Source organism: Boleophthalmus pectinirostris, unplaced genomic scaffold (genome assembly GCF_026225935.1).
Source record: "Boleophthalmus pectinirostris isolate CB_2022bp ecotype Guang Dong unplaced genomic scaffold, ASM2622593v1 HiC_scaffold_10, whole genome shotgun sequence".
NCBI classification, from domain to species: Eukaryota; Metazoa; Chordata; class Actinopteri; order Gobiiformes; family Gobiidae; genus Boleophthalmus; species Boleophthalmus pectinirostris.
In genome coordinates, this window is record NW_026570971.1 from 16,142,143 (window position 1) to 16,163,247 (window position 21,105).

Consider the following 21,105-nt stretch of genomic DNA (forward strand, 5'->3'; position numbering starts at 1 on the left):
GCAGGATGGGCCACATAAAAAGCATTCCCATCGATGAACTGTTGAACCTGCTCCCTATAGGACGTGTGAGCAGACGGTCAGCCCTTTTGACACTGCACTTCTGTTCAGTAAAAGTGAAGTCTAAGCACTTTTCTGGTCAGTGGCCTCGTTAAGTCCATTAATTCCAGGACACAGCACTCATTTATACATGCGGAGGGTCCAGAATGGGAATTTGTTCTGTTGGTAAAACACAGAATATTTGTCAGGAGCGCAGAGTCAACACACAGCTCGTCCCCTCCCTGCCTTCTGACGTTTTCTGGCTGCCACTCTACATGCGACTTGACTGTATACTGTAGGTGATTTTCTTTGATTTCAGAGTGTTTTTATGTTTCTTATCAGCAGCAAAAGGCCCATTCAAAGAGCCGTTATCTATGTTGTATTATGTGGATTTATATAAGTGCTGTTTATCTGCTATATGGTTCAAACTGTATATTTTTTTTACTTTACACTTTTCCCCTCATCATAATCCAGCTGACTCCAAATGAGCAGAGAATGACCTTTTGATTTGTTAGCTAAACATTATAGTTCTTATCTAGGAAATAGACATTTGGCTGAAATTGGCACTTTGTATATCAGTAAAAGCTTTGTCTCGCCTGCAGCAGTGAGCGGTAATTGCAAACTAATGTTTATGGCAATATGAATCAGGTCATTATTATTGCCGTAATCATTGTAATTAAACTTACTGACTGATTTCCTCATATTGTGTAGACTTAATATCCCTTATCTCTGTTCTACAAAATCCCCTCATTATTGTAATCACTTCCCTCCATCATCATACCTTAATGAACAAGATCTTTTGTACTGATAATTTTTTACTGTTGAAAACACACACACTTTTATCCTATGAGTAAAAGTGCATTTCTAGAAACAGCGGTAGTGATTTGTGGCATTTGTGTTCAAGTGCAGTCTCTAATCACTGTCTGTGGTTTAAAAACATTTATTTAACTTCTGTACTGTAGATTTATTGTGCTTTCCTTAAAATTAGAACAAGCCTCAGGGGTGTGACCTATGGTGGTTGACCCTGACTTTACCGGTGGAAAAAGTTGGAGCTTCTTTACCAGTCAGCTGTGCACATCTAATGTTGAGCATCCTCTGTGTGATGAGTTTAAGTTAATCCCATCAGGACTTCAGGACAGAATGACTTCAGCAACAAAGACGTGTAGAAAGCACTCATGAAATCTACTGTACATGTATGTGCACCTTTTTTAAATGTTTTAAAGTTTTAATGTTCAAACAGCCAAATAATGCCCAGCTTGGTGAAATAAGTAGAATTACCTTTCTGACACTCGTAGGCATCACAGCAGTCTCCGGGCTGTCCACTGGCCTGGCTTATTTTCTCTGCCCGTTGGCCAGTGGGACATAGTGGCTTGTGGCAGGTGCTGAAGTCACAGGTGCACTGAGGAGCGATGGAGGGACAGCAGCCAGCAGGGGGCGTGAAGCTCCGGGTGAGCACTGAGTCTGAGGGGCAGGAGGAGGCTGCCAGTGGGGGGCAGGTCACATCCGAACACCTCAGGGCATCTGGAACAACAAGGAGATTACAAAAGATTTTTATTTACTTATAATCAAGTTTGTTTGTTTTTGTCCTCATGCTGACTTACTTTTCTTCGAGGAATTAAGTATGTATTGTATAGACTTATAATTGAAAAAACATAAGCATTCCCATTAGGCACTGTTGGGATTATTACTGCAGTATTTGAGGCTTAGTACCAGCTTCATTGGCTCAGAGACAGAATACAGAATGGAAAACCGCCATATGTCATCTCGCCAAAATAATGAAAGTTTCGAACAATTTATTTACTACGCACAATGAGAACTGCAATTTCCTCCCTCACTGGCTTCCAACATTACTTAATCATTAAACTATTCCACATTAATGTTTAAAATAACCATAAATATACTTTTTGGATCACATCACAAGGATGGACTGTCGCCAGTATCTACACAATTCTGCAAAAAGAATCATAGTGTAAAGAAAATACCATTTCAATTGCTCTACTTTTCAATGTGTGCATATATCAATCATGCGTCTAAAAATACAGAATTGAATCATCCAGAACAAACTGCAAAGTCATCAGCACCACGTTTGTGCCTGTGACAGCTTTACTGCATCCTGTGAGACCCAAACTCTACACAGTAGACACCACAAGTCCCCGCGCACATCCTGTCTGAGCTCCAAGCTGACCGGCCAATCCAAAAACAGCCGCACTGCTTCTCAAACCAGCCATTAATAGCAGCCAGACTCCAACTTTCTTCTCCCTCTCCTCCTCCTGCAGTTAGCATACCAGTGGATGTTTACCCATTCATTTGACAGAGCCAGTATAATAGGCCTGATAGCTCTTGTTAGGAGCCAGAGTGGTATTGCCGTGCAGGGGATCTGGGCACAGGGCTCATTGGTGTATCTTGGCGCGTGGTCAGGAAAAGTAAAGTGGTGCGCCCCTCTATGCCCGCATTGTACGAGAACAGTAGCCACCTTACAAATATTGGATTTCCCCAAAGCAAAGGCCAGTGTTTATTTTTCTGCGAGTGCCAGTATATGTATAGATTTCGGAGTAAAACACTGCAATTTCAGGTTCTCTGCAGTAAGTCATTTTTCAGACAGCGAAAAACTGAATGTATTCTGTAAGGAGGGGGATGATGAATGGTAATGAGGGAAATCTCAATTTGTCTCATCAATGAAGCGTTTAATTATGTTGGATAAATGTGGATCTTTGCATGATTGGATTTTGAGCAGTTAATGCCGACGGGGGTTGCATAATGGTGATTTAGGTTTTGGTAGACTTTTCAGGAGCCATGCTTTTGCTAGCACTCTACCCAGACTGGACACTTCTCAGTTTGTCCAATGCAACAGTATGATTCCTTTTGATAAGATACAAAATGGTATGGCAGATGAAGTAGGGAATACAAATAAAACTGCTTGGTTTAAAATGCTCTATATACAATGGACAAATGTGGCATCTGAACTAAATGTTTTCATATCCTCTAACCATCCCCATACCTGAATATTTCTAGCTCCAGACAAACCAAACTTAGTAAGTGCATTGTACTGTTTACCTAACCAACCTGGAACAGTGTGCCACACCACAAAGCTCTCATTGATAAAGTGTAGCAGAAGGATGTCATAGAAATGAAAGGAAACGCATGAATTAAGGAAGCGACGGCCTCTTTAATGGTTTTGGCCTAATTCTTTGGTTGTAGTTAAATAAACCTTAGTCAGACACGCTGATTGGCCACTGTTTTACTTAATTGTCGTCTGCTGGGGCTGCTCAGTTGAACATGGTTTTGCATATGAAAACGTCACGGTGGTTATAGCTATACAAGTGCCCTGGGACCATCCCACACAATGTTGTGCACTGAGAAACTCTTTCTGTGCATTGTGTGTGGGGCTGATGAGGCTTTCACCACTGATAATGGCTGGGGTTAGAGTGCTCTGGGAAAAGCAGCTGCAGACACTGCATTGTCATTTAAATGTATACGATTGTATCCATCTACGCAAAGGCTCCTGCTCTAACTGGTACAATTAATACAATTTTCTACTTCTCCCCTTTAAAACAGAATGCGCAGACAAGAGGACAGAGAAAGTCAACAGCAAATGCATTATGTTCCAGTGCTTATGTGCTCATTCAAAACGCCTGTAATTAGTGAGTCAGCAACCACAAAACAATCTTACTATCACAATGGTGGCCGTCCTCCAGATCCACACAAAGGCCTGATTTGTTATGCTTGATAAATGTCTCTGTGGATTAGCACATGTGTGCTGTTGGGAGACTGTAAGATAACAGTAAACACACTGTATGACCTATGACCTCCCTCTATAACCTGCGCACATTCGCATACAAGTGAGATTGGGAAGTGGCTCCATCACCACAGAATTATGGACTCTTTTGTACATAATGCATATTTCTGGAATCTCAACGAGTTCAGAAAGAAAAACACTAAGTGGATTCTAAATGAGCGTTTTCTTCTGGTGAATTTGAGGTACAAGGAGCGTAGTCTTTCCCCCGAACCAGAGTGGTCCGTTTGGGGCAGAGGAGGCTGTGTTGACAGTCTGAGTTTACTCATGGAAAAAGTGCACAATGTGAGTTCTGTTCAGCCAGCGCCTCTGGACCAGAGTCAGGCCAGAACAAAGCTCTCTCAGTCCAGCTGCCCTGCGCAGGGTTTGGGGTTTGTCCTCAGGTTTGAAAAAGCTGCTCTCCGAAGGGACACGAGGGCCGTCTCTGCTCTGGAGCTGAGGGGGTCTGGCCGTGCGCCCGGAGGCAGTGAGCTCTGAGCAGCAGTGTGTCGTATGCATCAGAAGTGTGTGAGGACAGGATTGAGGAGCAGAGGACAGAACAGCCCGGGTCACCAGCAGGAAGTACTTAACGTAACTTCACACTGTGGTCACAATTCAGATACAGATCAGAACAAGGAATGTATTTTTTCATGACATTAAACCACAACTGTATTTGTTTATGAGGAGTCTGTATAAAGCATGTGCACATTCCACAGACACACACCCTCTTCCTCAGTGTTTGACAGCCAATCAGATTAAGCCCTGGACAATGACTCTGAAGAACCTAACGTCAGATCAGAATCACACATCTCTATGTGGCACTCAATGCATATAAATAGAATGAACAGTTTGTTCCATGGTGTTGCATATATGAGGAACGTGTTAACAGAAAGTCCACAGTCGTCACATGCACCAGTGCTCAGGCCAAACCTACAAAACAATATGTAACACTGCTGTGCTAATGGAGCGGGCTGAGTCATGCGGAGGAGAGGCAAACTGCTCTCAAGACATTAAAGAGTTTGTTGAAAGATCAAATAAATGAAGCAAGAACAGTCAGAAACAAACCTGTGTGATAAAATGATTCATTTTAAACTTAAAGGTACGCTATTTGATCATCTATGTTATGTTGTTTTGTGATCACATGAGTTGTGTTTTGTTTCATTTACACATGTTTAACACACAAACCCTGCACATTTAGGTCTTCTCCCAAGCACAAAACACTCTGTTCCACCTTGTGATGTCATATGGCAATACAAAAAGTGCTCCACTGTGTTTTTAAACTCCATACACCTTCACTAGAAACATTTGGATCATTTTAGACCTGGAAGTGCTAATCTCTACTAAACAAAAAGTAAAAGGTAGCTGTTAACTTGAAAACAGACCTTTAAAGTCTGTTGAAAGTATCTTAATAAGGACATTCAGCACTATCTGCGTGCATGTAACCCAAGAAAAAAAACAAGACACAACAACAACAACAACTACACAAATGCAAAAATAAAGCATCCAGCTCACCTTACCACCAACTTATAATGGCATAAAAGGTTAGGTCTGTCATGATAACACATTTTGAAGCATGCTAAAGAGAAATATTGCTATAAATGAATTTTGGAATTACTTCATGCCACTGATTAAGATTCAAATAAAGCAAGATAATATAAGCAAACATTTTAAAATAGACATTATCATTAAAAGGCCTGAGCTGTAACAAATAAATAGCAGAATAAAGCAATAATTAGACATAGAAGCCACTTATTCTACCCTCTCCATCTCAAAACTTATCATATTACAAAAAAAATCTCCCCACTGTTACAAGGAAACAGAACCCACGATGAATATTGAGCCCCAAAATATACTGTCCCAGGATAAGTTGATATACTGCAGTAATTATCAAGACAGGCCTATAATAGATGTCTAATGATTTTGTGTGTTGTAAAATGTAAATAAAAGTGTGCAGTCATGCCCAGGCACCACCTATGCCAGCAGGGGCCTCAGACAGCACACAGTGAGAGGGGCATGACAACTGACCCAATGCCAGTCTACCGCGGTCTGCCCAAGACCATAACTGGCCGACCACAAAGAGACAGCAGCCAAGCAGAACTAAACACTCTGTCAACAAGGCAGGTGGGCAAGTGCAAGTGTGACCAGGGCACCAGGCAGTCTAGTCTAGTGCAACAACTCGGTACAGTCAATATAAATGCACTTTGCTTGTCCTATTGATACCAAGTTGGCAAAGTACAACACACTCTTGCTGTCTGAGAGATGGGTTAGATTCCAAAAATGCCAATAGTCTAGTGACATTGCAAAGTTAGTGCCAATTTAGAAGAAGGCGACCCGTGCCAGGCAAATTATACAAATCAGTGTGATTTGCTGTGGAGAGAAATTTAGCCACATTTAAAATTTTATTTGAATGATATGAAAAAAGTCTGACATCATATATTGGGACTCGACTTGGACTTGAGGCCTGTGACTTGAGAAGACTTGATGCTTAGACTAGTTGACAAATGAACTGTTATTAAGCACTGTTAAATCTTAACTCTTTCTGTTCTGAACATATTAATTCTCACTCTTGTCAAGACATTTAAAAAGAAAAAAAAAAATGCATTTTTTTTTTTAGTAAATCTAAGCTACATTTGGTATTTTGGTTTAAAGACTTGAAATAACTTGAAGCTCAAAGCAGACGACTTGGGCTTGACTTAGACTTACCTGTCTTTGACTTGGGACTTGACTTGGACTTGAGGTCAAAGACTCGAGAATTACTTGAGACTTGCAACAACGACTTGGTCCCACCTCTGATATAAGTACCTAAAACATTAATCAGTGTTCTTCTAATTCATAGTTAGTTCTGAGCAATCTCGTGTTAAAAGGCCTATATTATGCTATTTTGGATCTACTGTATGTTATAATGTAGTTTCCTTAACACAAAAACATACCTGGAGTTTTGTTTTGCTTTATTCACACATTTAAAGACAGAAATCCTCCATATTTAGGCTGAGTTCTTCATGTGGTAATACAAGTGGTGATACAAGTGCTCCACTGTGTTTTTAAACTGAACACAACTTCACAAGAATTACTTGAATGATTTCAGCCATGGAATTGCCAATCTCTACTAAGCAAAAGGTAAAAGGTAGTCATTAACTTGAAAACAACCACTACATAACATCACAAGGGGGAACAGAGGATTTTGAGCTTTGGTGATGTGGACAGACTAATAATAAAGGGTTACACAAACATGTGTCTCCAGGTACGTTTTTGACGAGATAACAATTATTATATAACAAGGTTTAAAGTTCACAAGAATCAATTTTGTGTAATACAGGACCTTACATGCAATCTTGTTAATATCAAAACAATAATAAGCCATAAAAACAAAAACAATACTATTATCATTTAAATGGCATTACAAAGACAACTACAAAGCACATGGGAAAACAGCAAGGGGGATGTTACTAAATGTTAGATACATTACAGTATTTTTCCAAGGCTCATCTTTAGTTTAGTGAACAAAATAGACACAGGCATGATGTTGTTGTGAGACACTGGTTGTAAACATGATGAAATGACTTTTTGCAACTTTCAGATCATTACTCTCTCACCAAAATCATTCCCAGTAAACAATATCGTATATCACTTCAAAGCACACATTTGGCCCAATCAAGCTTCAGTGTCCACCTCTTACACAACACGCCTTGGCCTGAGTGCTGGGCCGAACTTTGTCTTCTTCCTGATCCTAGTAAAAGCTTTAATTGACTCCAAATGACTCATCCAAACACTTTTTCACAACAAAGCGTGCCATGAGCCATTCTGACAGTAAGCAACAGCAGGGGAATTCCTAGAGAACTTATCAAGAGTGAAATATGTAAACTATCTCTGAGTGTAAAATTGCAAAGACCCTGGGACCCGTGTGACAGAAATACTTGAACAAAAAAATGTGATATCCCATCTTCCTGTGTCTGCCCCCCGCCCCCTCTGAGCGCTTATCACTTCCTCTTGGTTTCCTGACATCTGCCTAATATGTCTGGGCCACAGTTGTTTTTCGACCAAGTTTGTTAGCAGTGCAGAGGGGCTGAAATTACAGGTGCAAGAAGAAAGGCTGTGGGGACGTGGTGAGCAAGAGGGCGTAGAGAAAGTTTGCCACAAAGAAGAGAATGCGCGCTGATTAATGGTTTGGCGGTGGTCTGGTTTCACATCCTCTTTACAAGTGAGGACAAGCAAAACCAGAGCATTCTTCTATATTTACAGCCGGTATTAGCTGGTGAACATAAGCGGGACATGCTAATACACATCCTATAACTCGAGATTTGTTTTTTGTTTGTTTTACAAAGGATCAGTGCCAAAATAAAATCATTGTATTGTTGCTTTTTGCAGTTGCTTTAATTTGCTACAGAAATATTCAATTTTTATACTCTCCATTTTAAATCCAGATGGTGGTAACACTGTACCTGCTTGATACATGTATCTTATTAGCAAGTGAGCAGCTAGTGATTTGAAAAAGTAGCCTTGCATCTATTGCAGCCTATATAGTGCTATTCCTGAATCACGTTCCTTTCACAAAATTCTGGCTTTTTTACCAATTGAAATAGAAAATAATGTTAGTTGCTCTCACAGACCCATCTGTCTAATAAATATTATATAAAAGTCTGAATAAACACTTATTCAACACAAACTGAACCTTTCTTTAAGGTGTACCAATGATCAACGTGACTGCGTTGTCTTGGTAACGCAAAAACAAACCAACAACATCACAACCTCCAAAGAGAAGGTAATGATTGCTTTTGTCTCCACGCAGGCACTACACAGAACACTAGAACAACAGCAGCAGCCCCAGTTTGGTAGCTCAGGAAGCTCCTCTTGATGACAAAGGAAAACTTGGGCCGAGACATCTAGACAAACAAGATAATTATCACACGCAGACACACGCACACTCTGACATTATCATTTCAATTATGATGAGGGAGAGGCCCTCGCATGTGGTCATCTGGTCCTTTTTCGCTCCAGGAGGGAGGGGGAGAGGGACTGTTGCAGTAACAACCTATAAGCTGTTGAAAAATGTTGTTTACGCTTTTTACTTGTGTGAGTTAAACTGTCATCTATTTAAGTGTTTGGCAATGGGAGTCACACAGGAGACATATTTCTATGCATGAATTCACTGGGAATGAGTCAAAGAAACGCTCAATTAAAACTATTACTGCAAAAACATGTTGAAAATATAAAGTAAGTCAGATGTGAAAAGTAACTAATTACAAAGTCGATACTGTATTCCAGCCATGTCAGTGTACTTAACTACCTTTAAAATTATAGGATTTACTGTGTACAATACAAGTCTCAGTTGTCACGGCTGTCTCCACTCTATCCGTGATGAGAAATGAGCATAATTGCCATAGCAAATAACAAATTAAAACAAAACATTATATCTTTTAAATCCTCAAAACGTTGCATGGAACAGGAAGCTGAAACCCATAAATATACCAGCAAACACAGCGGCGCTGCATGGCCCGGTCTGGGCCTCCGGAGCTCAGAGAATACACGGATTACTGTTTAAAACAACATAATTCAGTCTAATTAATCATGTTTTGTTTGTATGACATATGCATTTAAAATGAAACAAAAATCACACAAAAATGTTACTTTTAGTAGTTTATTCCATGCACATTCACTTACGCTAAATTTTAGGAGTACTTGTACTTTGAAGTGAGAACTTTATTGATATAATTTATTGGAGTAGTACTTTTCAGTACCCTTTCCATCGCTGTAAATATTGATGAAGTGTTTAATTATGTTTAGAAGAATCTTCCAAACAAAGTTGAAATATTTTGCAGATTATAGAGCAAGAATCCAGACAAGATTTACCCAACATGCATTGGGGCCAGAGAGTTCACACAACATCCTATTTTGTAAACGCAGCTCCGGAGGCAGACACCATTTTTGACACCTTGAAATCCAAATAAGGAAGCTGACCTGGCGCACTAGCAGTTCTTTTCATTTACAGCTGTCAATCAATGGGAAACACATTCATATTCTCACAATTTTCAACCTCAGACACGTCACGTAGGTGTATGCCTTTTCTGTCAGTCCAATTCACACTTTCTCACATTCACCGCCAATGACAATTTTAGCTCTAAAATAACATTGCCACATGCCATCCACACTTTGTACTATCATAAAGTCAACATCTTTGCCTAAAATAAAGGCTAAAAATCTTGTCGTTTTGAAAAATAAGCTGAGACTTGAGGAATGTTGTGGTTGACTAAAAGGGCAAAGCCATGGTACACTTCGTATGTTTATGTTATGCACTGACCCTTTTACTAGGTAGCAGCTCCCCTATACATGAATACGAGGCTCTCTTTAAGCTATGGAGTTCAACCAAGCCAGATGGAAAGTTGTGGTCTGCCCAACTTCTGTTTACAGAATCTATTAAATCTATTCTAAATCTGCCTTCTGATTGCTTTTTAGATTCACTTTCCAATTTACTTTACAAACTTGCCCATAAAACATATCAATCTGGGTGTCTTATATTTGCTGTCAATCTGCTCTTAATCTGCATGGCTTGTCAACATTGTGTTATTGCTGATAAGACAGTACCTATCTACACTTCAATATGCTTTAGTGACTCCTCATTTTCTAATCATTTTAACTATTGTTTAGTTGCATTTCAGACCTGATTTAGATCTGCTGATACTTGGATATACAAATATTTTCTAAGGTGGTACTACTAAGTTGTAAAGGAAGAGTTGTGTAGCATGCATGGTGATGGAAGAATACTTTGAAAATTGATTTAATTACAGAATACTGAATACTTGAATTAAAATGCATTGTATGTAAAAAAAAAACAAATTACTTGTGTAATCAAGTACTGCACTGCAAGTACTATATTATGAAGACCACCAAATGAAAAAGTAACTGTACCAGAATAGAGGTACTCAAAAATAGAATTCAGAATACGTATTTTTGGTACTACTTCCCAACACCGGGCATAGAAGATCAATATAGTTAGAATTTTACTGTGAGGCATACATATTGGTTTTACCTTTGAAATACCATTTAGTTTCCATTTTAGAACCAATTTGTCCAAATTGACCCCAGGGTAGTCTGAAATATGTGTTGACTTGACATAGTGGTGTTTTGCCCCAGTTTTCGCTCAGTTATTAGAAAGTTACCTGCAGCTTCCTGGCACTGGCTGCGGTTGATGTAGGTGAAGTGGTGATGGCAGCTCTGAGACTCGCACACACAGCCTTCCGCGGTCAGGTTACAGCCGGAGAAAAGACAGGCCGGGTTTGAAGGGCCCACGTACTTGGTGTCCCTGTGGCGCTCCCTGTGCTCGTGTCTCCTGCCATCTGTAAAGCAATGGTGCAAAGGTAAACAAGGAGAGGAGTGTGTCTGCAATGGTGTTTAGAACTGTGGTTTTGTTGGATTTATCCATTTGCTTGTCGTGCATGTTTGGGGGGTCCATGTAAAGAGCTTAAAATGGAGCTGCAAAACATCTCATAAAAATAGCATAACCCTTACTGAACTTACAAAAGACAATGAATCCGGCATGTTACAATATTGAGATATATTATAAAAGTGTTTCTAACCCTATCATTGGATCATGACTCCTTGTTGTAAGATTTCACCCCTCCTAAACTAATTTCATAAAAGTATTACTACTGACAAATTTTAATATAACTAACAACTTTGTCACCATAGGAAAAGTGTATTCTTAGCATTGGACTCAAATACTACTGCTACTAGGGGAACCTGTCAAAAGAAGTGAGCTACTATTACGAGTGCAGGGGCCTGTCTTCAGATCTTGACCTAGGGTCAAGGTCAGGAATGCCTAACTGGAATCTATGTCTTAATGTGCATTTGACAGGTTTTGGTGATTCTCAAATTTTTACTTAATTTGATGGGATATACATAAATTACAATAAGTACAATAAGTAATTTGTAGGAATGTAACAATAACCAAAGTATCATGATATCGTATCATCAAAAATCTCACAATAATATTGTGGACTGTCACAATATATCAAATTACAAGTTCCTTTGCTTAAATACATGGTTTTATTGTAGGAACAGTTTATAAAGATCGGGAACTACATATTCCACGATTCATTTCAGTGCAAACAGCATGAAGAAATATGTTTTTTACTTGAGTTCTAGGGATTATCGTGGAAATAATTCACACCAAAATGTTTAAAAGCAAAAAAAGTTTCTTATCTACAATTATATTTGCCTCTCCAAAATATCGCAATAAATATCGTGATAATATTGTACCAAGAGATTTGGATATCGTTACATCCCTAGTAATTTGTGAAGAAAAGTTGAAAACTGTTGAAAATTACAGGAAGTAGAGAGTTCTGTACTGATGACACCACAGAATTCTGTTCTGTGGTGTCAGAACATTTGTTGTAAACATTTGACATAATTTACACAAAAAACATTTTTCTCAGACTTGATTTCAACAAAATAAAGGTGTGGTGTGATCATTTCCAACAATGAAGTGCATTTTTAAACATAAAAATGGCCAAAATGGGGGAAAAATCTTAACTAAATCTTAAATGTAATGAGCTTGATAATGTCATATCATAAGTACTTTAAGATGATTACTGTGCCAACTAGGATCTGTAATTGTCTCTTACATATTCCTGTTACTATATTACACATACAGCATTGCCCCCTTGTGTAATAAATATAACCAGTATTCAGCAAGTGTGTAAGTACAGGTATATGCAAGCCATCCATCTGCACTGTCTGGGGCGTCATCACTGTGAAATGTAAGTCTCACTGTAGCCCTCTTTGAAGCCCATCTGCTGTGGATTAGCTCCTCTGAATAGACAGCATTATTCCCTCTGGTCTGAGTTCTGTTGGTGTGATGAGATGGGAGCCCACCTGACTGGCTGGCCTTCGTGCAGGTCTCCTGATCTGGGAAAGTGAAGGAGCCCAGGCAGGAGTGTCTGGCATCGCACACACACTGACCCTCCACGCGGTCACAGCCGGTGATCAGGGGGCAGCGCTCATCTTCCAGGCCGGCCTCAGGGTGATCGGGGAGCACTGTGGGGGACACAGGAAATCAGGGTTGAGGTAAGGTCCAATAAATATGGATAGTGTCACACGGTATCATGTGAAATGTGAAATGTAATGATATTGAATAGAGGAAGACATGAAAATGCAGAAGAACTACAAGAAACATACATTTGGAAGTTAACTTGAAGCACCATTAACTAGATATGTCACAATACTACAATTTCAAACTCAATTTGAATACTAAGGAATAGGTTAGATACCAAATACTAATTTTGATACCGCAATAATAAAAATGCTCTTTATTTGTAGCACAAAGTAGTGGTAGTTTCTTTAATATTACTTACATTATTTCTCATATAACTCAAGTCCATACTTAAAACTATTTGAGAAATGTCCAGTTCTGTCCTCTTCATGTATTTTTAAAGCAATAATACTTGTTCAAATGAGTATCTAGTTTCAATACTAGTATTAGTATGTGGAGTTAATATGATTCAGGAGCTGGACCAGGCCACAAACTTCTCTCTGGCCAACCACAGCTTATCTCAACCACGCCTTCAATTACCCAGAAGCCCTATTTATGCAGCCATCCCAACATCACCGCATGTGTCAACTCTCTTGACCCCCTCCATCCCACCCCGTGTCTCTCGTCCACCCTTCTGTCCGAAGACATCATCTTCAAGTGGGGGGGGAGTCGAATCAACTGGGTGACCATTTTGGATTGGAGACGGAGCCCCCACCCTGAGTCTCCCCCCAGCCATCGCATCTATCCACTGTCAATAAATATCTTATTTTATTGCTGTGGCGTGGTCCTTGCTAGAGAACTGGATGTTGATTTGAAAACTGTACTGTTAATGAGCTTGACAATTATTTCTGTTTCTTTAAAAAAACAGCCTTTATCCATATGCATATCCTCAACATGTTTTCACTTACACCAACCTGATAATCAAACCAGCTACTCAAAATCTGCACGCTAACTTTACTTTAGGATGTAGGTCAACGAACAAAGGTTTATTTTTTTAAGAAGGTGTTGTGGTGATATTGCAATATCCAAACAAAAGAAAGCAATAGTCACTAGCCCAAAGTCATGCAGTCAGTGCTTGTGGTTCCTCCTCTGTGCTCTGGTGCTTCTCTACTTTTCTCATTAAGCCCATTAGTTTGCTTTTGTTCCGCAGCGTGGGGGCCTCCCAGGGTCTTCATCCCACTGGCTGCTGGAGCGCCTCTCCTGTGCCAAAGACAGCCCTGGCACCAGACCCACCAAGAGAGAGCCGTGACCCCGGATGATATGGTACATCAGTGTCTAAGCCCTACTTGGAACGAACCTTAAACTCTGTGACTATGCGTGCATTACACTTTTATAAACACACTCTCAGTATCAACCATTCTCTCAGGCATCAGGCATAAAACTACACCAAATCTATATGTAAATCTCACACACTGGGAGCAGATGACATGCCGTTATACCACAAAAGAAATGCATAGGAAGAATTCAAACTAGTATGAAAAAGACCAATGTAGTTATATTTTCTCTGTTACTATGTTAATTTGCATCTAATTCATGTAAGGAAAATATTGCTGGTAAAAATGACAAAACTCCTGACAGCTAACAAGCTTAAGATCCCTTAAAGCCGTGAGCATACTTCACCACTGATAGACTGATCCTCTTGCCCACAGAGGGGACAGTCCTCTCTCACACACTATCATGTTCCTTGAGGAGCTCCAGTTGGACACTTCGCACAATGGCTCTTTCAGGTTTTGGGCTACTTCTTCTTCCACAGCTAATGGTACACTTCCTTTCCATAAGCTTCAATGATATGGATATTTGCACCAGAGAGGTCACTTAGGTCTTAGAGAAAATCCTAATGAAGTAAAAATGTTCCAATGAAAATATAAACGGAGCTTTTGTGGTTAGTCTACACTGAACATATAGGTGCTTCTCTTGTGCCGGTCATGTGTCTAGCTTGGGACTGCTACAGGATGCCCGGAGCCCTCTACTCTGCAGAGCTAACTGTAACATTACCTTTAACCTGAGCCAGTCGTTGCTGTTAATAGCTCTACCAGACACACACACAGCGTTGCACAGAAGGTCTTTTGAATGAAGTTCGCCCAAACCTTTACCCATGATTTCCTCCAAACTTAAAAATAATCTGATGTTTTTCCATACCAAGACTTCTATTACTGTACACATGGAGGGTGTTTTCATTTAGATCAGTGGCTGTTAGGATTGTTAAAAATACAGTAAAGCTAGTACTGAAACTATACACTAGCCCTGTGCAGTTTATGGAAAGTGAGATCCAGTTATTTCTAATCGTTAATGATCAGCTTGGGTCTTTTTAATGGTGAGGTTCACAGCCAATTCTCTGTCAGTAAAAAAATGTGGTTTGGAGCAGAGTTCAGACTTGGGAGGAAGAAATTTGGACTATTTCTTCTGGTAAATGGCAATGATTAAACGTCTGTATTGTTTGTGTTTCAGGAAGTTTATTTTGAAATCATTTGTTATTTATTTTTAGTAAGACAAATAGAATAGAATTGACAAATAATGTGAGGAAAATCGTGATTGCTTTTTTGGTATTCAGCCCAGCTCCATCAATACTGAACCAAAGTCATCTAAATAAGATAGAATTTGACCTTTCCTGATTTGTTTTAGAATAGTCTGGATCTATATGAGAATTAGTACAAGATCACATGGTAACATTACAGTAATAAACATGTTTTTATAATGACTTGTGGTTTCAAAATTTGAAATTGAGTATGACGCGTTTTCCAGACTATGGAAATTTAGTTTAAAATGTTGGTATCATAGAGACACTAGTGGCTGGTGTGTCTGTGTGGGGTGCCCAAGAGGACCAGAAGGCAGTAGTTTGAAACAGATGAAGATGTTCGTGTAACCAAAGTCTATTTGTTTAGCTTGACCCTGCTAGTCACGCCGCGTCTAGCCCAGTTATCAGTGATCTAGTCTGGCATGACTTCTTGCCAAGGGTCTATGGCTACAGCCCAGGGGGATTCCTTGGTCCTTATGCTGGACAGACTGTGCTTGTGTTGGCAACCAGCGCTAGGATGGGAAGGCTGACCTCTGGAGGCCCCCCAGCTGATAGCGAGCTAAAAAGGAAGTCTTTGAAACATTAGATAATAGTGGAGGAAAAGGGGAGAAGGCATGCAAAGGAGAGGAGTCTGCAAACATACGGTGCAATAAGACAGACATTCCGGTATGGTGGTATTTTAAGTGTTTGTGGAAGCTTGGGAAGGATCGCGTGGGTGGACAGACGCAGGGGCACGATGAGGACATGAAAACAAAGCATTTATCTGGCTGGGAATGAGAGCTTCCACCTCACTTACAAGTTGGACACTAGAGATATGATGAGAGGAAGACCAGGATTGAACTGTTCTACGTGGATGTACTCGCAGTCATTCAAACACAGAGATAAATGATGGGACCACAATTTGTTCCTTTCCTTTTTACACGAAAACTGTCATGTTTGTTTTGATACGGAGAGACCATGTGTTTCTCTCATTGAATGTCAATGACACCCAGCTGAACTTTAAGTAAATAAGAGTTTGGGCACGCAAAGGTCCTAAGACGCAATAGATCTTGCTCAGAGTATTGAAAAAAAAAAAATCTGTTTTGTGGTTCTAGAGAAGGGACACAGCATCAGTATCCTTGAAAAGTACTGGTACCACAAACCAGGTACACTGATAAAATACAGATACAGAAAAATGTATTCAAACAATTTATGTCGGACAATGTTAATATGATTGTTGACCAAATTCTCTTTTTTCAAATCAATCTCCAAAAGCCGTGAGACAGTTGTGTCCATGTGATGGGTTCATTATTATAAGTATGTCTTTATTAGGGGTGTACAAAAATATCAAAATATCGATATATTGTATCGTTTAATGATGTGATAAAGTACGCAGTATCGATATGGTGGACTGCTGTATCAATATATCACCAAGAGTATTTTTTTGTATATTTTATTAAATTATTTACAGTGCTGCAGTTTGTTGCTTGTTTGGAGGAAGGAAACTTGTTTATGTGACATATTTGACATTTTCACTGTTTTAATGAGTAAAACCAGCATTTTTTATATTCATATTGCACAAGAAGTGGTTTACCAAAGATTTTTAGTATCACAGCCATGATTTAGCCACTATTTTCATTGAACCATATGGAATCGATTTGAAATATATCGAATCGAATCGAAAGTGCACTGTGTCAAGATATGCATCATATCGTGGCATATGTATGTATCTTATCGGCAACTTCATAATGATACCCAGCCCAGCCTCTTTATGGTCAGTTGAACACATGTGCCTAATAAAGTGGCCACTGAGTAACATTGTAGGTGCTATGTCTTGTGGACACACTGTTAAACAAATATAGTTTACAAGTGAAATGGGTCTAGTTAAGTTCAAACATCCAGTCAAAATCATATTACAAAGAACTTATACCTGACTTTTAACTTGGATATCCGAGTAAATATGAGTAGGAATGAGTAGTGATGTAGAGCTTCAATAGTCTAATCATAACACTTCACAAATTTCAACATATTTCCGTCAAACTCAAAAATTAACTGTTTCTATGACGACAGCAAGATGCACTCACTTTCTTATGCATTCCAATCTCTCATTTTGATTAAAAACCTTTTCAAATATGATCGGATTAATGTTGAGTGATGCAATAATCCTGGCAATGAATCTCCCCTTATGATTTCATGTCCAGCCAACTGTTGATTAGACGCCAACATACCATTTCTGAAACTACTTCCTTGTGGGGCTTACACTGTTGCTTATTTCCCAGGACCTTACTTCTGAGTAATAATTAAACTATTATTACATTTAACAATTCACTTAAAAGCTCACATTCCCATTCCAAATCTCAGCATACATGAAAGGGACTGATAAGTTATGTTCACTAAGTAGTTGTGACAGAATTGGCAGGAAACGCGAGAATTAACACTTTTCACACAATTCACCCAAGTTCAGCAAATCCCCCAGATTAGCCTATTGAATAACATTTCCATGCTTTCCCACATACGCGCCCCAAATGCCTGCATAAGTGATGTTCCAATGCATTTCACGATCACATCTACAAACGCGCCGCTGCCATTTCACATCATACACAACGCGTCACTTGCTATATATGGCCGCTTCGCACTTCAAGGTTCCAGGCCACCCAGAAAAGCCAAACGGAAATATTTAGCCCTGTGTCTTGATTGCGAGTATAATCACTTGAAGCTTGAGGAGGGAAATCTGGGATCAGCCCGCAGCAGACCCGACTACCACACAGGCCACTGAAAATATAGGGAGGTGTTGACTTACCCCCACCTATAGACCCTGTGGGATGTGGAGGCGGCGTGCATCTGATTTAAGGGTTAACGGCGTGCATGGAGGGCCCCCAGAGCCACAGGGCCAGAGCCATGACTCAATCAGACCGGCCATTAGCTCTGTGTCTGCTGTGAGGCTGTTCATTTGCAAGGTAATTATCTTCATTGGGCAAGCATCCCACATTTGAATGGTCAATATATTGCAAATTGATTATGGCATTGCAGTGAACTCTCCTAAGCAACATCATGTCTTCTCCAATAAGAAGGGTGAAGATAATTAGCCAGGCTGGCGCCACCTAGTGCTTCCGCTAAATTTCATTTCTCTCCAGCGACTAGGACAGGAATTGGAAATCACTAGACAGCTTGTAAGAACCCCGGAAGTTGTAGACCGCGCCCGGGCAGTCAGCAAAGAGCTGAACCAACGTGAACTGCAATAGCAGACTGCATAAGCTATCCTCCTTTGGATTTCCTTTGTCAAATACAAACTTTGCATTTTTTATTGCATCTTTAATTCACAAGCTCATCTTGCAGAAACGACAATGATCGTTGACAGACATGTTCACTCTTTGCTTTGTTTGCTGTTGTTCTGGCAATTACTTGGACATCACTGAGCGTTATGAAGCATTACATACGTCACAACCAAATAACAGCGATTGGTTAAATAAAAAAAGTACCTGCCTACAGTCGAGCAAACTAATCCTTATGCTGTGAGGTCAGACGGTTTCCATGAAGTGAAACCGGCTGATGAATCAGGATAGAAGATAGTTGTGACAAAATTAAGAAATCTTTCATAGAGGTAACAAAACAGATTCAATGCAGAGTACTTCTCACAGATTAAAATACAGAAAATGGATTGTTTTTCAGCAAATTCAATACCTATATCCCTACAATCATAATCATAAAACAACAAATAAAAATTTGGTCACTGTCAAAAATATTGAAGTATATAGGTAAGACAGCAAATTCAAGCCAATGACCAAATTATGACTAGAAATATTCAGACTGTCCATGAGAAAGGATAGATGTATTGAATTACTGACCAAAACAATGCATTTTCAGTAGTCTAATCTGCACAAATCTCTACAAACAACAATCCAAACTCATGTGTTTTCCCTACATCGCATAGTCCTATTCCCTTGGGACAGAGCCCGCAGACGAAGGATGCCCTGGCAGACCTCCTGGATTCTGGACTTCCTTACTTTTGGCTCCAGCCCTGTCAGTCCCCCTCAATCATATAGACAAACTGCAGGTGATACAAGTGTGGGGTCCCCCTTGTGCTTATTTGCTCCTCTGGGGAACACTGCTGCTGCTACCGACTCCACACATAAGCAACTCGACACCCGGGTCTTTGAAGCTTGGAAAGTTAGTCAAATTGTGCGTAAAATGAGCATATTCACTTCAGAGGAAAAGAACAGTACAGCAGTGTCTCTTTAGCAAGATTCAGGAGAGAAAAAACAAAGCGTTACATGTCAGCAATGCAAGAACTGTAAAACATTGTCAGTGATTGGGCAATACGGAATTACATCCTCATTTTGGTTTGTCTGTGGTGTGTGTCTCTGCCAAGCCCCCGCTATTGTCATGCTCCAAGGAGAAGCCTGAATAAAGCTCTGAGGAGGAGAAAGAGGCTGTATATGACTGCTCCGCTCGCAGCCAAGAGCCCTCAGACTGGACCTGCACGCTGCCAGGGACAAGGTAAACACTCCCAGAGCCAGCGCAATAACTGACAACTGAGCGGTTATGTTCATGAACCACTTAAGACCAAGGGGCGGCTGCCATTCAGGGGAGGGACGCTGCTTTATGAGTGAATTAACGTCTGTGATACCCGTTTAAAATATTTGGGTGGAACAGTTTATACGGACTGAAAGGACCTGTTGTCACCCATTAGGAGAAAGAGCCACAATTCATTCAATCCATCGCCCTGCCACTTTTTATGTAGTGATTTGATGTTGGATTTTCTACTAAATGTAATCCAGATGCCCTTTCCTGAGACAATACTCCATTTATCCAGGCTTGGGACAGTCTTTGTCTGGACTCATTACAATACATATGTCATAGCTTCATAAAATATATAGGCCTATTAGGCTGGAGAAATAAATCAAACACAAATAACACAACTTTTACGCCAGAGGTCATCCAAATCAACTTTTACGCATAACTGTATTCAAGCCTAAATTATTCAAATCAGGTTTCATTCTGATTTGTACGTGGGGCTCACCTTTACAAACTCCAATCTCGGGAATGACAGCTTGTCCGGTTCCATTCACCGTGGCGCAGGTCAGCCCCAGCCCGCAGTAACCCACGCTCCAGTCCTGTCCCCCGCAGGGCTCCCACTCCAGCCTCGTGCACAGGTCACAGCATCCGCATGGGTCCCGAGCCACCGTGCGACCGCCGTCACAACCCCGGACAGAAGCGGCTCTGACCGGACAAGCACGCAGGTTACACGGCGTGCACTCGTGAGCACCAGCGGAGGAAAGCGCTCGGACCACCAACAGCAGCAGGACCACGGCGCACTGGCTCAACATGTTTCCTAACCTCGTGGTCCAATAGTCGATTCAAAATAGAAGCGGCATGAACGCACCACAGCGACTATCTCCAAACTTCCCCCGTAAAGTTTTGCTATAATTCTTAGTGTGAATGAACGTCTCTGGAAAAGTGAATGAAAGATCCAAAATGATCCACGCGTCTCATGAGGAGCTCCTTTGCACGTCCTCCGCGAGTGGCTGTCCGCTTGACAGCTACAAACGAGAGCGCATTCTGAGAGCTAAATTGACATCCAGGCACATAGAAATTGGCCATGCGACCCTCCCCTTGACTGACACACACAGCGGCCAGTCACAAGCCGCGAGAGGAGGGAGGACTTCCACATTTTTATCCCCCACTAAGAAACCACGCTCCTGTGGGTTGCGCAATGATGCAACTTTTAATGTGTTCAATGTAAGTTTTATTATTGTCTTTTATTTCGCAACTTCACAG

At 40.5% G+C, this 21,105-nt stretch overlaps 1 protein-coding gene across 1 annotated transcript in view; it reads right to left on the reverse strand.

The window, feature by feature from the left end:
• Window positions 1-20,872, reverse strand: part of crim1 (cysteine rich transmembrane BMP regulator 1 (chordin-like)) — a 44,709-nt gene extending 23,837 nt beyond the window's left edge. The window contains exons 1-4 of the mRNA XM_020919824.2: window positions 20,348-20,872; window positions 12,677-12,838; window positions 10,963-11,139; window positions 1,315-1,557 (exon numbers count right to left, since the gene is read on the reverse strand). Of these exons, the coding sequence (XP_020775483.1) occupies window positions 1,315-1,557; window positions 10,963-11,139; window positions 12,677-12,838; window positions 20,348-20,654 (889 nt within the window). The 5' untranslated portion in view covers window positions 20,655-20,872. The remainder of the gene's footprint in view (window positions 1-1,314; window positions 1,558-10,962; window positions 11,140-12,676; window positions 12,839-20,347) is intronic.
• Window positions 20,873-21,105: the final 233 nt, after the last annotated feature.